This window comes from Acanthopagrus latus, chromosome 15 (assembly GCF_904848185.1).
Source record: "Acanthopagrus latus isolate v.2019 chromosome 15, fAcaLat1.1, whole genome shotgun sequence".
Taxonomy (NCBI): Eukaryota; Metazoa; Chordata; class Actinopteri; order Spariformes; family Sparidae; genus Acanthopagrus; species Acanthopagrus latus.
The window spans coordinates 5,001,254-5,016,460 of NC_051053.1; the positions used below are offsets into that span (position 1 = coordinate 5,001,254).

General features: G+C 42.5%; 1 protein-coding gene across 23 annotated transcripts in view; it reads right to left on the minus strand.

Moving 5' to 3' along the window:
• The window catches only part of kcnma1a (potassium large conductance calcium-activated channel, subfamily M, alpha member 1a), a 152,520-nt gene that overhangs the window by 67,080 nt on the left and 70,233 nt on the right, over positions 1 to 15,207 (minus strand). For all 23 annotated transcript variants that reach the window (XM_037122883.1, XM_037122881.1, XM_037122882.1 and 20 more), the window contains exons 4-5: positions 1,270 to 1,363; positions 477 to 588 (exon numbers count right to left, since the gene is read on the minus strand). In XM_037122883.1, coding sequence (XP_036978778.1) covers positions 477 to 588; positions 1,270 to 1,363 — 206 coding nt within the window. The remainder of the gene's footprint in view (positions 1 to 476; positions 589 to 1,269; positions 1,364 to 15,207) is intronic.

Genomic DNA, 15,207 nt, shown 5'->3' on the forward strand with positions numbered 1-15,207 from the left:
ATAGACCGCTGTGAGGTATTCCAGGTGCAACATCCCGACAGGGCAATTACCAATGAGTCTGAAGCACAAGCACACACACACACACACACACACACACACACACACAGACATGCAGCTCGATTCTGAGTCACTCCCATTAGCCCATCCACTCTGCTGTGTCTGTGTTCCCTGAAACATCAGAGGAACCCAGCTCTGTCACTTCCAATGATGAGGGAAAGTTGACTGCAGCCCGGAGCGAGAGGGCCTCAGAGCCACACTCCCAGTAATGGGGAGACAGAAGGGGGATCGGGAGGCAGAGGGAGAGATAGGGACTGATAAAAGGAGGGGTGACATGTGAAGATAGAGGGCAAAGAGAAAAAAAAAAAAAAAAAAAATGGTGGGAGCGAGCAAGAATATATTGCGAGAAAGGATTTATGAGACGGAGAGCTGCAAGAGGGAAACTGAAGGAAACACCTGAAAGAGATATCCAGACTTACCGAGCCAGCTTCTGTTTAAGTAGACAGAGACAAACACGGGAGGAACAGTGAAGAAGTCGACCACTGAGTTGACCTCCAGCCAGAACCACAGCTTATCGTTGGCTGCTATGAACTGTGAAAAGAAATAGGGGCATGGCATTCAAAATGACTTTTTACAAAAACGCCTCCAGCCCCGCTATCGCCCACCATTTAAAACTGCACTCTGTGTCTTCCTTTGGCATCTCTGGCATACTGTATAGAATGACAAAAGCTTCACCCCACTTGCTGAGTCATGCGAATGGTTGGTGGGGTAAGCAGCTTATGATTTTATTTATTCATTCATTCAGGATGCCAGGCTTGCGTTTGCACCACTGGAATGCTGCTCTGGCATGACAGCCATGCTCGCGACATCATTACAACAGTGTCAGTTTAATCTGAAGGCACGCTGTGGGAGCATTCGTAGGCGACTTTAGGTGGTGTCTGCTTTTGTGTGAGGGTGGCTGGTTGTCCTGTAAAAATGTCTTGTCTGAAGTTACCATTTTATCAAAATGTACCGACTTGAAAAATACGAATTATTTTTCATGAAAAGAAAACATAAACATTCAATATACTGTGTTGATAGGATTTTATAATGAGAAGCACGAAAGAACTTTTAGTTGGATTCTGAGGGTTTCAATGTATGAAAAAAACGATGTCTGCCTTTTCATGGCTGTGTGCATATTGTTTGTGCGAGTGTGAACAGCATGTCTGCAAATGTGCATCAGTTCATGCATGAATGGCTGTATGCTTCGTGCATGCACATGTGCCAACCTACCCGCAGGCCAAAGTAGAGAAGGAAGAAGACGTTGAAGGCCATATCGATCTGTAACGTGAAATCTTTGTAGAAGTTCTGGCAGGATTCTATAGGACTGGAAAAGAAAGAGAGGGAGAGAGAGACTTGGTTAATTTTAGGCTGTTTTGTTGAGCTTTGAAAAACAGTATGACTAGGCAAAATGTGTGAAATCAATCAACAATATTGAAAATAATCATTTTCCAACATAACACAGGCAAATTATGTTCATCAAACTGGTGCTAAATGTGATGAACTGTGTTCCGCTGCTGTGCATTACATCAGACAGAACTAAATCACTGTTTATTGAGAGTTATTCATTTATCCAACCTATCCTATCAATACAGAATGATTTCACCAAAAGACAATGACTCATCACTCACCCATACATACCAGGATAATCATAAATAACCCTTTTCCCTTAACCCTTTTCTATGGCTTGATCTGGATCACATTTTTATCAGTAGGGCTAGATACCAATACTGGCGCCAGTGTCAGTTAGTATGTGGTTTCTGTAGCAGAATCTGTATTTAGTCTTTTGATTATGATTCAGTCATGATGGTAGTATAATAGTGAACTGAACAGTGAAAAAACAAGAAAGTAATGACTGCACTATTTCAACCAGTGGTACCAATACAGCCATCAGTGCTAGTGAGATGGATACCGATCAGTTCAGGATGATTTTAAACGGTTGCACCAATCCAATATCAGTGATACTAATATCAGTATCTAACCCTGCTATATCTTACTGGTATCGTACTGGTACAGCACAGCTAGGTAAAGGTACCAGTATCAACTGATAACAACAGCAGTAAAATACAGGATGAATGCAGTATTAAACATTCTGGTACTACTTTCTCGATTTCAGTAATGCTTAACTATCTTGAAACTTCAAAATGATTACAGAGGTACTTGGGGATCTTTGCCTTAAGAATATGGTTGAGTTTGCTAATAGTAATTTGATTTGAATTTCTTAAATCTGCATATGAAGAGCTGAAATTGGTATTTTAATATTAAACATACTGTGTTTTTAAAAAAGGTTTATGTATTTCAACAAAGGAAAAAAAACAAACAAACCTTTTCAAACAACCTTTGTGGCCATTCGACTATAGATTTCTGAGATTATGTATGGCGCACTTGAATGCACCATAGAGTCACTGTCCGTGTGTGTGTGTGTGTGTGTGAGGGCAGAAGCAGTGTGCCCATAAATGACATCATACTGCAGAAGTGACTCTCAGCATAGTTATCTTTCTCTTGATGACCATTTTATTTACCCGCCAATACGGTGGATAGCCTTATGAGACGCAGTCGCCAAGTTTCTTGTTTTTTGTTTTCATTTCAGACCCATGTCTCGCTCTGTCTCTTTCTTCTCTCTCCCAGATACGTTGCCAGGTGCTGAAAGTTGGCACTGATCGATTGATTGGTTGAACTGGCATAATTCAGTCGGTACCATTAAAAGCGCAGAGTTCATTACCCACCCTTCTTCGTCAGTCCGGCTCGCAGTGCTGATAAGAAACCGTTCCGTGGTAACAACACGCAGTTTGTAGCTGTCAAGGTCAAATGCTACTGACCACCACTCTTCATTAATATTGACCTATCCCTAGCTGCAAAAATGTACATTTAGTGAGAAAACCTTGATCTGTGATGTCAAATAGTTTCATCATAACACCGTGTGAAAAACACTATTACTTGATTGGTATTTACGATGTGATTTAAACTTAATTTGTCACTGGGTTTCGCCGACACCCTGCAAATCCTCCCCTGAGCCCAAGGCAGGCACAGGCCGAGATAAAAGGCCTGATCTGCAGAGTCAAGCACGCATAGATGAAACAGCTGGAAAATAAACTGAAATTGGAAGTTAAAGGCAGTTGCTTTCATGTGACAGTACATTCAGCGTGCATAAATTATTCAGCATCTGTCAAACCAAAAAAAGAATAAATTAAAAAAAAAAAAAAAAAAATTCCAACACATCATTCCCTCATATGACAGAATCTCCACACGGAGAAAGAGACTGCCGAGCTCTCGCCACATAGCTCGGCGGGTGTTGCTTTAAGAGAAAGGCGGATGATGATAAATGAGTCGTGATCTGTCTGGTCTGTCATATAATCCATCTTCATGTTTACCTTGTGATGATTAACCATTAGCTCGTGGGTGCTCTCGACAAAAGCAATAATAAAACTGCGTGCCAACCCCATTCTTCACTTGGTCACGGGCCTATAGCGCTTTGCTCTCGAGTAATGAGGAAATCCCATTGTGGGAAGAGGACATGAATATGCATCATGGTGTGGCTGGCTATAAGAGGACCTCTGGGAACATATAGATTGGCGAGGGGAACACACGCAAGGCTTTTATAAGCGTACACACTTGCAAGTCCCATACGTTCAAATTAAACATTTAATCCACATTTGTATGCACGGAGCCCACAGGGGCACAGCGTGAGACCCAGAATAGAGTTTACTGCATAAACTCCAGAGGTAGAGAGGAGTGAGGCGTATCATCTTTGAGTTAACATCAAGAATGTGTTCACACGATGATCCATTATAATGGATGGCTGAGTGCAAGACGTGCCAGAGAAGATGCATTGCTCTAAGAGGATGATCCAACGTCTAATTCATGACTGTGTGGTTTGTCTCGATCCGTATCCTAAGGACTGATGTGATCTTTAAGATGATGTAAAACCCTGGCCCGTGTCCAAGATGATTAGAATGAGTCTGATTTATGCGGCGATTGAATCAAAAGGGAGACTGTATTTGGTTAAATAGCATTTATTCCAGACAGTGCCATCAGATTTTTGACAGGGGTAAATTTTCTGAACCTCGGAGGAGGATCTGACATTGATCTAGCCTAAAAACTCAATTATTTACTCTCTACCGGCGTCTGCGTGTGATTCTCCGGACGTTAAACTAAACAAATGTGTTAAAACAAACCAGTCGTGAATCGTCCATTCAGCCTGAACACACGAAAATTTGCCTGCCATGATTTAAAATGGAATTCTCTATCAGCATAGTCTGCCCGATTGAGAAAGCCCTAACAACCTGATACGCGCTGCACAACGAAGCCCATGCAACCTCACTCTGAAAAAAAAAAAAAAAAAAAACACAACCCGTACAGACCTTTGTGCAAGAGAATGAACACACATATGAGGACATACATACACAGATGGCGCACACAGAAGACAGCATTTGGAGTGGTCACTGTGGGATTTCCCCTCGGGCCCTTCTCTGGCCTAATTCTGAATAACCGCTCATCCTCAGTCACATGACCCAAAGCATTCTCAATAGCACAGAGGGAGCATGGCGGCACACAGCAAGGGCTGAGTAGTGGTACATTGAATTGGTCTTGATCTCGCATTATCAGGCACCACAATAACAGCTTTAATTTAGTCATTTTTATCATTGTTCTGTGATAATAAAGCTTATCATTAACTAAAGTAGAGGGAAGACACGTCACCCAGACCTGTAGTTTCTCTCTTAAGCTCAGAGGCACAAAAGAAAAATTGAGAGTTCATCGGTTCAGGGCGGGGAAAGTTCACACAGTCACACATCACTGGGAGCGAATAACTGTGTTTCCAACAGCATGAAAATGATAATGTGGACAGAAAAGTAAATTAGTTACTGTATAAATGGCAAGTCACAATGTTTAACTGAATCATCAGTCAAGATAAATACCCTTTAAACACACACAGGAGCAAATAGATGGAGCAAAAAAAAAAAAAAAAAGGCAAATAGACGGAATTAGATCTACTGTACGAGCAGAGCTGTGACTCATCATCTATACACAGACAGCTTAACAGTGAGCCATCCTTTTTTCTGCAAACATCAAAGCAATATTTCAAATTAATGCAATTCTTGAAATTGTATCTGCACGAATCGCTATTTTTTTATTTATTTATTTTTTTTAATTGGACGAGGGAAAAAAATGACTTCCACCAATAATTATCGCATCTCTCAGCTCATTGTTTCGACTTCACAGCCTGACACTTGACTGTTTTTGTTCACCGCTCTCATCAACCTCGTTTCCAGCACCCTCAGACAAAGCTGCCAACTACAGCATAATATGATAACGAACATAATAGAGCGTTACGCAGCTAAATACAGATCAGGAGTAGGAGTTGGTCAGATCAGAACATCACTCCAAATAAATGCTAATGCTGCTCCATGCCGGCTCAACGTGTGCAGGTGATAATGCTGCACGCCAGTGTTGTGTTTACAGCTTGAGGCGCTACCACTATGGCCATAAAAAAAAAATAATAATAATAATAAATTTAATGCAGATTTAAATTTATAGCGCAGTGCCTTTTCAAAGCATGCAGTTTGGTTATTTGGTAATGTAATGTGAGGGGTACACAGATCCAGTCTTAAGCCTATTGAGCAACAACCGATGAGGGAGGCATCCTTGAGTAGAGGATGGTGCAACGGTAAACGTTGTAGCCCTTGAGGCTTACGTTAGCTAGCACACTTCTGCTGACAGAAACTTGGAATCTCCAGCTGATCCCCAGCTGACCACGTCAACCTGCTTATCCAGACTCGTTTAACCTTCTCACCCCCCCCCCCCCCCTTTTTTTTTCCCTCGCTGCAATTGTTACTAATCTCCATTTGGCGTATGTCCGCTTCCCCATGAGTTCACAACAGAGGGGTAAAGCGAGGCTGCCCGTCGCTCCCTCTGGTGCAATGACCTTATCTTTAGTGTGTGATGTTTGGCCCGTGTGCGACAGAACCCGATGTCTTGTTGGGTGAGCCCAGTTTCAGTCTGCAGAGCCATGACGCCAGGGCGCCAAAGCCACGCCCCCCTCACTGTACTGAGCAGCGTTCATTCAAGATGTGCTGATACACGTCGCGTGTCCAAAATGGCACCAAGTTTCGACGCTCCACCTCCGCAGCAACACATCTGCCAACTATGGAGCAGATCGGACGAGGAGTTCTTGAGATATCTGCATGACAGACATACAGAGCATGGGGCATCCAACTTTCCCATCGGTGACCAGAGTTTGTGTCTGATCTCTGAGCACAGAACTCACTCATCGTGTCACTGGAGTGCTTAATCTGCTGTTTCGTTGGTACTCACAGTATTCATTTATTTCCTTGCAAGGGTTGAACTTCTCTGTTGTCAGTTGCACGCTGCGCCTGGATGTCTAAATTTCCCTGGGGATAAATAAAATATCTGTCTTCCTATCTACCTATGGAATAGCCCGACGGAAACCGAGCATAAGGACTTCCTTAATATAACTGTGTCCCTCTATCTGCGCTTCTTTCTTCACAAAGAGCATGAAAGACAAGACACAATCCTGAATCCTGCTTCCGGTGTCACTTCAGACTTGCACAGCGACAAGGGATTCCTGGTCACACGCTGCCAGTGTCCTGCAGAAAATAGATCTGCCCACCACAGTTCCTATTACTTCTTAAGCCCTGGCACAGCCTGGGGTTACACCATCCTGCCTGACAGGAGGAGGAGAGGGAGAGGGAGAGGGAGAGAGAGAAAGAGAGAGGGGAAGAGAGGGGGAGAAAAGCGAGGGAGAGAAAGAAAGACAGCGGCAAGACAGGAGGAGATAAAAGAGACAGGGAGAGGGGAGAGGCGGTGACAGTCAGGGAGGGAGAGGAAGTGGGGAAGATGCGGATGTGACAGAGCGAGAAGGGAGGGAGGGGGGGGGCCGAGCTCCCAGAGGAACTCAAGACAATTTGTCCCATATATATAGCACACAGGCTAGTTTCGAGCCACATGGAAATTGCCTGGAGATTCCTGAGCATCAAGTATTAAAACTTCTTTTCATGTCTGACAGCTCTAAACTCCTAATCCGCTTATTAGCAAAGCTTACGCTAACATGTAGTCTGCATGTATTCACGCACTTGCACGCAGACACATATGACAACAGCCCGAGGGAAGGCTGCAGAGCGCGTACGTCTATTTCGGGACGTGAAATGTTTCCCCGCGTTAACCTCCTCTGACCAGGAACTCTGCTGCAACCAGAGAGGTAAACCTCATTTGCTCGCAAGGGCAAAGGGGGGTGCGTTGATGACGGTGCTCTAAAATTAGTCCCACCTTCAGTCAGTCAGCAGGAGCCAGCCATTCGTTAGCCTGCACATGACCTTGGCTATCTGTGGGAGCAACAGCCCGGTTGCCCCCCCGAGAGAGAACAATAACAACAACACACTGCTGCCTGCTCGACTAATGCTCACGACGACACTAAATCTGAGTCACTCTTCATCTCTCGCTAATGTCTTACCGCTCTAGTAAGCTCATAAGCATCTCGGAGTGTAGTTACATATTCATCGTCCTGTCTGTTAGTATTCAACTCACCCCATAAAAAAATCAATACGCAACCCAAACTGAAAGATATGAAGGCATTCAGAACGGGCTTTGAGCGCAAGTGACTGAAATGTCTGGCGTACGTGCCGTATTTTTTCCTGAGGGTGGTGCACGTACGCACCAGGGAGGGGTCCGTGGCGCTGAAAGAAGGCCAGGTTGATACTTAAATGACTGATTTAGGTCAAGGCACCATTACTAAAAATAAGAAATACTTACTGCACCTACGAGGGCAATGGACAAATAAAACCTCGCCAGGGAGGCTAAAAATAGACAACTCAGTTTTTTTTTTTTCATCTGAATGCAAATGACTTGTATCCCACTCCGAGCAGTTTCCTCTACAAAGATGTTATTTATTTCGTCTGTGACTGAAAATACGGTAGCCTAAAACTAACAGATACCACGACGTCATGCAGCGTGCTCAATAATTGCAATAAAAATGGGAAAGAGAGGACCAGCTCTGCTTTGGCGAGAGAGGAATGACACGCACGTTTATGAATTTAATCAGAAGGCACTGTCGCAGTGCAAAAGCTAAACTACACACAACACATCACTTCTCTTTCGGACACAAACCAATTAAGAGATAAAAGCTGTGCTCATGTGCTATGTGGGGGAAAAAAAAGTGCTTATGTGCACACTGATTACTGTTGTCAAGCAAATTAGGTTCATGTGTTCTAATTTCAGGTCATTCAATTAGGGCATATTGACTTCCTCGTGTAAAATAACCTTCAATCAGTAGAAAACTAAATTCACAAATTGTGTTAATCTAGTAATTACAAGAATCCCTCCTAATCAGCTAATTAAGAAAAATATAAATATATATATAAATATATATATATATATATATATATATATATATATATATATATATATATATATATATATATATATATATATATATATCCCTTAGGACCAAAAGAAATGGATACATCTCAAATCATTCATTTATTCTGCAGCAAAATTCTCACTTTAATTTGAATTCTTATTTAAATCTAATAATTGCGTTTTCAAGCTACCTCATCCAGCAACTTAGACGTTAAAAGTGAAAACAAAGATTTGAAATTAAACACGGATTATAAGAAAGCTAATTATTTCGGTATTCTCCAAGTCTGGTTTGTTTGGACTGGCGTGAAAGCAGACATTTGAACTCTAGTTGATCTGCTTCACATCTACGTACAGACAAATTGTATGATAATACAGTGGACGCCTCCCTTGTTGTGACAACCGGGCTGGCCGAGCAAGCATTTGAGTGATTTTCACCCTTTGGGCCACCATCCCAAAGCATCTGTATTTGAGAACTCAACAAACATCTACGGTTCCCCAAAATCACTTAGTGCTCCTTTAAACGTGCATGGTTTATGTGCCGATCATGGGAATCGTTGACGAAACCATCTGCAATCTGCATTCAAGCTATTCCTGGCTGCTCAACATTATTCATTACAGATGAGGTCCAGCTGCAATCTCAAGTAGTAACAAAAGCGGTGTACAGTGTGATTATTGGCTTAAATTGCAAGTATAAATTGGCTCAGCAGGCAGCAGTCAGTCATAAAATGATTTCCCTCGTTTTGGCGAAAATATTGAAAAATCCGAGCGGACGCTGAAGGAGTCGATACCAGCGGCCACAAAGGCACTTAAATCACTTCAATTTCATCTGGGATTTATTAAGTCAACTGACTGTTTTGTTTGAGCGGCTCATGCTGTGCTCATGCTGCGGTCTATAAATAGTCCTTCCGCTCAGCATTGAGGGATATCAGGCAACCGCAACAGCAAATGGCCTTTATATCGCCATGGTGACTTTGATAAACAAAAGGGGCCGGAGCAGTCAGTGTGCCCTGACACCAGAAAAATAAATAAATAAATAAATAAATTGCAGACGCTAATCTCTCCGGTAATTTCTTTCATTAGGCTTCAGTCGCTGGAATCTGCATGTTCCCAGGCGGAGTGACAGGCGGGGGTAATTTCACTCTTGTTAGAATAATACTTCAGGGTTAACATGTTATACCATCGCACTAATTCACTAGTTCAGCCTCACCACATGCGAGCTAAGCACGACTCCAAAGGGCTGCTGTTGGAGTCGTCCTCAGCTCGTGCTCGGAAATCAAAAGCAAATTTAAAAAGCTTTTTTTTTTTTTTTTTTTTTTTTTTGCAGTCTATACACAGAGAACTGCGATGTTCCATAACACTCACAAAAGCTCATTATCTATGAGTGGAATGTTGACATTTCATATTCCGTCTTTTATCAGAGCAAATGCCGATATTAAAAATCCTCCTAAAAGTGTGTGGAAAAGAAAATGATGGGGCGGATTTTAATAGATTTCTGGGTGTTTGATTTTCAAATGAGTCATTTCTTCCTGCCACGGTTTTGTGGATTTAAGTCTGAAGCCGCTTGGGGATGGTGTCGACTAAGAATAAGGTCGTCTCCGTTCCGGGCGGAGACTCAGGTGCCCCGTCCAGACCTAACACCCCAAGAAGGAGACGCCCTCATAGGTTACCCCGCATCGCCACACTGTCTGCCGAGCTTGTCTCACCGCTCAGCCATATTTCTCACCTTACCCCATTAATTAGTCATTAGGCTCTGCTTCTTTTCTTTTTTTCGGTGCCGACATTGATCGCACGCTAATGATAGAGTTACAGGCACAGGCCGCTGCTTGTGACTCCTTTTAGAGACGAAATCGTGTTTGTGTGCCCTTGTGCGGGTCGACGTGACTGTGCAAGTGTGCGCACACGATCGTGCGGGTGCGTGCGGCGGAGAGGGATCGAGAGAGAGGAGCGAAATAGAAGCGGAAGTGGAGCAGGAACAAGGGCATCCCTTTAAGAGTAGCCCGCAGAGACTCTGTCCTACATTCCTCTCGATTTGTTTCACGGGCGCACAGAGGAGGGGAAAAGAAGGGATGAAGGATGAGGGATGAGCCAAGGTATTAAAGCAGATTCAAGATGTGGGCGGGAGAGGACGCAGTATCCTCCTCATTGAAAATATCACCAAAATAGCATCGGTTTGGCAAGTGAGGTCTGCTGCAGAGGAACAGAGAAGGCGCTGTCTTTTCGTGCATTATTATTATTATTATTATTATGATTATGCGTTGCGCAGAACTGGTGGTAAACAACCACTTTGGCAGCACAAACAGATGGACGGTCATTCTCATATTCGTTCCCATTCATTAAAAAAAAAAAAAAAAAAAAAAAGCAGTCCTCTTGCCAAGTCAATGACTAGTAATCTCTGTGCTCAACTGGGAGGGCAGCCAATTAACAATTCCCTCCTTTCAAAATCTGTCTACCTGCTTCCACACAAGGCTTTGCCGCGTTTTTTGTTTGTTTTTTCTCCTGCGGATCTTTACTGCGGGATATTAGCCAACACGGGAATAGGAAAGCCCCACCTGTCAGAACGCTAGAAACAAAAACAGCTCCTAGGAGACTGGAGCCTGGCCACCAGAAAAGTAGTATGTGAATAAAGTACGCTTTCTTCGGCATTTTTACCCATGGTGTGTGTGCCGTGTCGTGTCTTTGTCCTTGCCCCCAAGGGGCTACCCCGCTTCACAGGAGTAGACGTAAAAGCCCATGGTGCATCTCTCAGCCTCCCAAGGTCCGGCACCACATGCACTTATTCCACCACATGCCTCTTTTCCGCTGTTACCACAGGGACCGGGCTGTAATCCTTCCTATAACTTTTGCCTTTTTCACAGACGATTTCAGAATGAAGTTCACTCCATCCGATGGCCAAAATGGCAGTCTGAAGAGAAGTGGGGGGGGGGGGGTGAACCACAGAGCCTAAATAGTTCATGAGGCTGTATCCCTCAATGTTTGGTAGAGTAATTACTGCCATTAAAAGGGTGAACTATAAATCTCAGCCCATCGATTTCCTCAGTCATTAACATTTAGTGGCGAGGAAGCTGGATGGAGAGAAGGTCATCTTTAGAGCGTTTTCATCATTTGAGCGGGAGGGTATGGACGTGAGTCTGTTCGTTCTCGCATGCAGTGAATGCACATGGAGTCCCACACATGAGGTGATAATCAGAGGAGGGGTTTGTGTCAATGTTTGTGTCCTTGCAGAGACTATTTTTTGGAGACATAAATGCAAATTTGAAGTAAAAAAAAAATCATTTTCCAACCCTATGCTTGTTGTTAGAATATGGTGCTGTTTACTTGTGACGGCTAGATCCTCACTCTAATAGCCGGGAACCGTTTGTCCCTGATGACCAGCGTGACACGTGTTTGATTATTTTGAGGCTGGCAACTATTAGACCATTGGATATTACATCAAACAGATTGTGGCAGGGACAAAAATAGCTTTTTTTCTTCTCAATCTGCAGATTAGGCAGATCCAGTGTCAGGTCGGCTCTGTGACATGTAACAGCGGGCGTAAAGCACATAAGAGGCTCCAGCTGCCGTGGTGAAAGTATGGCTATAACACAAGCCCGGCCCTGTCTAGGATGTTAAAGCCCCCTCGAGTTGGCTGAACCTGCTCTGGGTTGATCAGTAGTCCCCCAGAGAGGATGTGCACACTCAAGTGACAAGCTTGAGCTAATCACGATGATGAGGGTGGAGAGAGCTTTAGCTTAATGGGAGCAGAGAGAGTGCAGGGCAATGCCTCAGGGAAGCAGACTCACACAGAAATACACTTAAAAAAAAAAAAAAAAAAGTGCACTGTAACCTACGAGATGTGATGGGGAAACATTACTGTGAGAGGAGCTACAGCTCTGCAGGAAAGCAAAACACGGTTATTAACCTTTCTCCCTTTTTTTTTTTTTTTTTTTTTGCCCAGAGGGTTTGATATTATGGCCCGGCGAACGTCACGCTTTCAACCGTCCTCGTTTGTTGTTTCGTAGATTGTTTACTGACGTTTGCGTATCTGTCAAGGAAGCAAGCTTAAGTGTCAGGTTAACCCCGGCCTATTCAGTGTGCAGACCGCAGGCCACATCCTGCCCAGACGCAAGCTCTGAGTGGCCCAGCGTACATACATCTCATATTTGATGACATACGCATATATACACCAGTGTATATTGTATGACCATGTGTGTCTTACACATACAGTATATGCTTGTTGTACATATAAGTCACTGTACACTCCTTATTCTACATACTTCACCAGAGTGCATCCAGAAGACATTAACATTTTTGATGGTGACATTTACTGAAATGACTACAATGAAGTGGGTCCGTGTTTTTTTTCCCCAAGTCTATAATATCACTCATACTTAAGTATGCCGAACACCATCTAATCTATAGTACTTAGTTACTTTTAAATTCATAATTGAGAACATGGTGCGACTTGGGTTAATATCTCAATTTTTCATCTGCATTTTTGTCGTCAGTAAAGCTATGAGATCACAGACGGACTCTCACATACAGACAAAAAACACAAAACTTGGATCGGTGGCCATGACGGCTGAGCAGAAACAGGGCAGGAGCTGGGAGAAATCTAGACTGATGAAACAGAAACCCCTTTGAGCGACTGCTGCTATTGCTATTTTTAACATTAATGGTAAAACAATTTAACTAAGTCTGCGGAATGTTAAGTATCATTTTAATATCAGTAGTTTTTCTTGTGATTGAGTCATTTTCATTTTTTCCACCACTGCTAATGAGTGAGCCACCTCCCCAAATCAACATTATCCACGTGTGATGCAGTTCCAACCATGCTTAGCAACTTTTCAAACATCTGACTATTGGCAGTCAGCCAGTAAGCAACAAATGCTGGACTGAAAATGTAAACCCTGAAAAAGGTAAAATTGTGGTAAACAGGCTGCAGAAAATGCCTGGCCCAACAAGAGTTCCTGGATTTTAAGAATCAGGCCCAGGTCTGTTTCTAACTGAATAGTCTAGGGTTGGCTTGTTGATGACATCAGAGTCATTCTAGATATAATCTGCATGCATTGTAACCTGATATCATTTTCATTGATGACATATTGCAGGTTTAAGTTCACACTAACTGCAATAAGTGCCTAGTGCCTGCACCCCAGCCATTCTTTGTAGCAACATTTGAGTCATTCATTGATTATTATTATTATTATTATTATTATTATTATTATTATTATTATTATTATTATTATTATTATTATTATTATTATTATTATTATTGATTTACATGACCATTGAGTGTTTCAGGACATAACTCTGCATCCCTAGTCACCACCTGAGTGTTATAGGAAACATATCATTTGTCTCTTGATTCCCTTTTTCTAATGAAACCGTGTCAGAGACGGAAACAAGCTCAGAGCGATAGAGGAACAAATAATGAGAGAAAGCGACGCGGGATGGAAGTAAAGGTTGTTTTTTTTTATCTTCAGGTACAAATGGGTGACTGGATTCAAGCCAGGAATAATTTCCCACTGCTGCTGAGATAAGACTGTGGAAGTTGGATTGCATTTTAGATTTACTTATTTAGAGAATGTTACACCTACAACCCCGTTTTAGACTCTCGGTTGCCTCAGGAGCACAATTTCAAAGTTCAAAGACATTGTATCAAAGTGAAAACAAACCGCGGGGAGCTAGCCATTACAAAGTGGTAACATGCTGAACAACAGCCAACCGAGGAACAACATATGATGAAAAAGTATCATACAGTTTTATGGTCAATTTGTTATGGTCTCTTTCCAATCAACACTCCGTAACCGCAGGCAGTACATCAAAGATTTGAGGCTTTATTTTGGAGAATAAACGGTGCATGAAATGCTGCAAAATGCAGTCAGATGTACACAGAGTCTGTGTGTAGGGCATTGTGACACATCCTCGGTGATTTCATTGCCAGAGGCACTTTTAACAACTTTTGCATAATTGGAAACAATACAATAAATTGCCTTCCCTGCTTTAATCAGAATCAGTGCACTCTGAGGCACAGTGCTGTGAAAATGAAAGGGAGATGTCGACAAGAGAAGCTTCGGCTTACTGAAGTCAGGAGGTGCAGAATTGCCCTCAGCACACACGAACAGTGCAAAGTAGCACCTTAAATTAAATCAGCCCGGGGAAGATTCATCTGACTGCTGTGTTCGGATTTTTTCTTGCAAAACATCAGCCAGTGTTGGGGACAGCAGCAGCAAAACCAGACAACAATAATACAATAATATTCTTAGGCTTTATTGCAATATACAATATATCTAAATAATTTGAAATCTCCTCAAAAGCACTAAATAAATGCTAGGTCTGGGTTTTGTTGTTTTGGACATTCTGGATATTCTGACAATATTTTGTCATCCTTACAATATGATTTTGTCAATACTGTAGGGCTCACTATTGGTATTTTCACATAATGATTACACAATGAGATTTCTGATAAGTAACTTTGTGTACATGTTGACTGAGTGTGTAAAGTAAGAGAACACTCTGGTAAGTTCAGAAAATGTCATCACTTCGCTTTAACACAGTCTTTAACACAGAACAAGACTAGACTTAATGCCATATCAGGATTTAGTAATATATAGAATCTAAGATGATATGTATAGGCTCCTATCATGTTAACAATATAATGTTGATATATTAATCTTCTGTATTTCCAATTACATGCCAAAAACCTTTTTGTTTGTTGAATGATTTGTTGCTTAATGCTACACTATGCATGGATGCGTTCCCATATCACACCACCAATCAAAGTGATGAGGCAGAGTGAACTGTTTTCAGCTGCTGTGCATT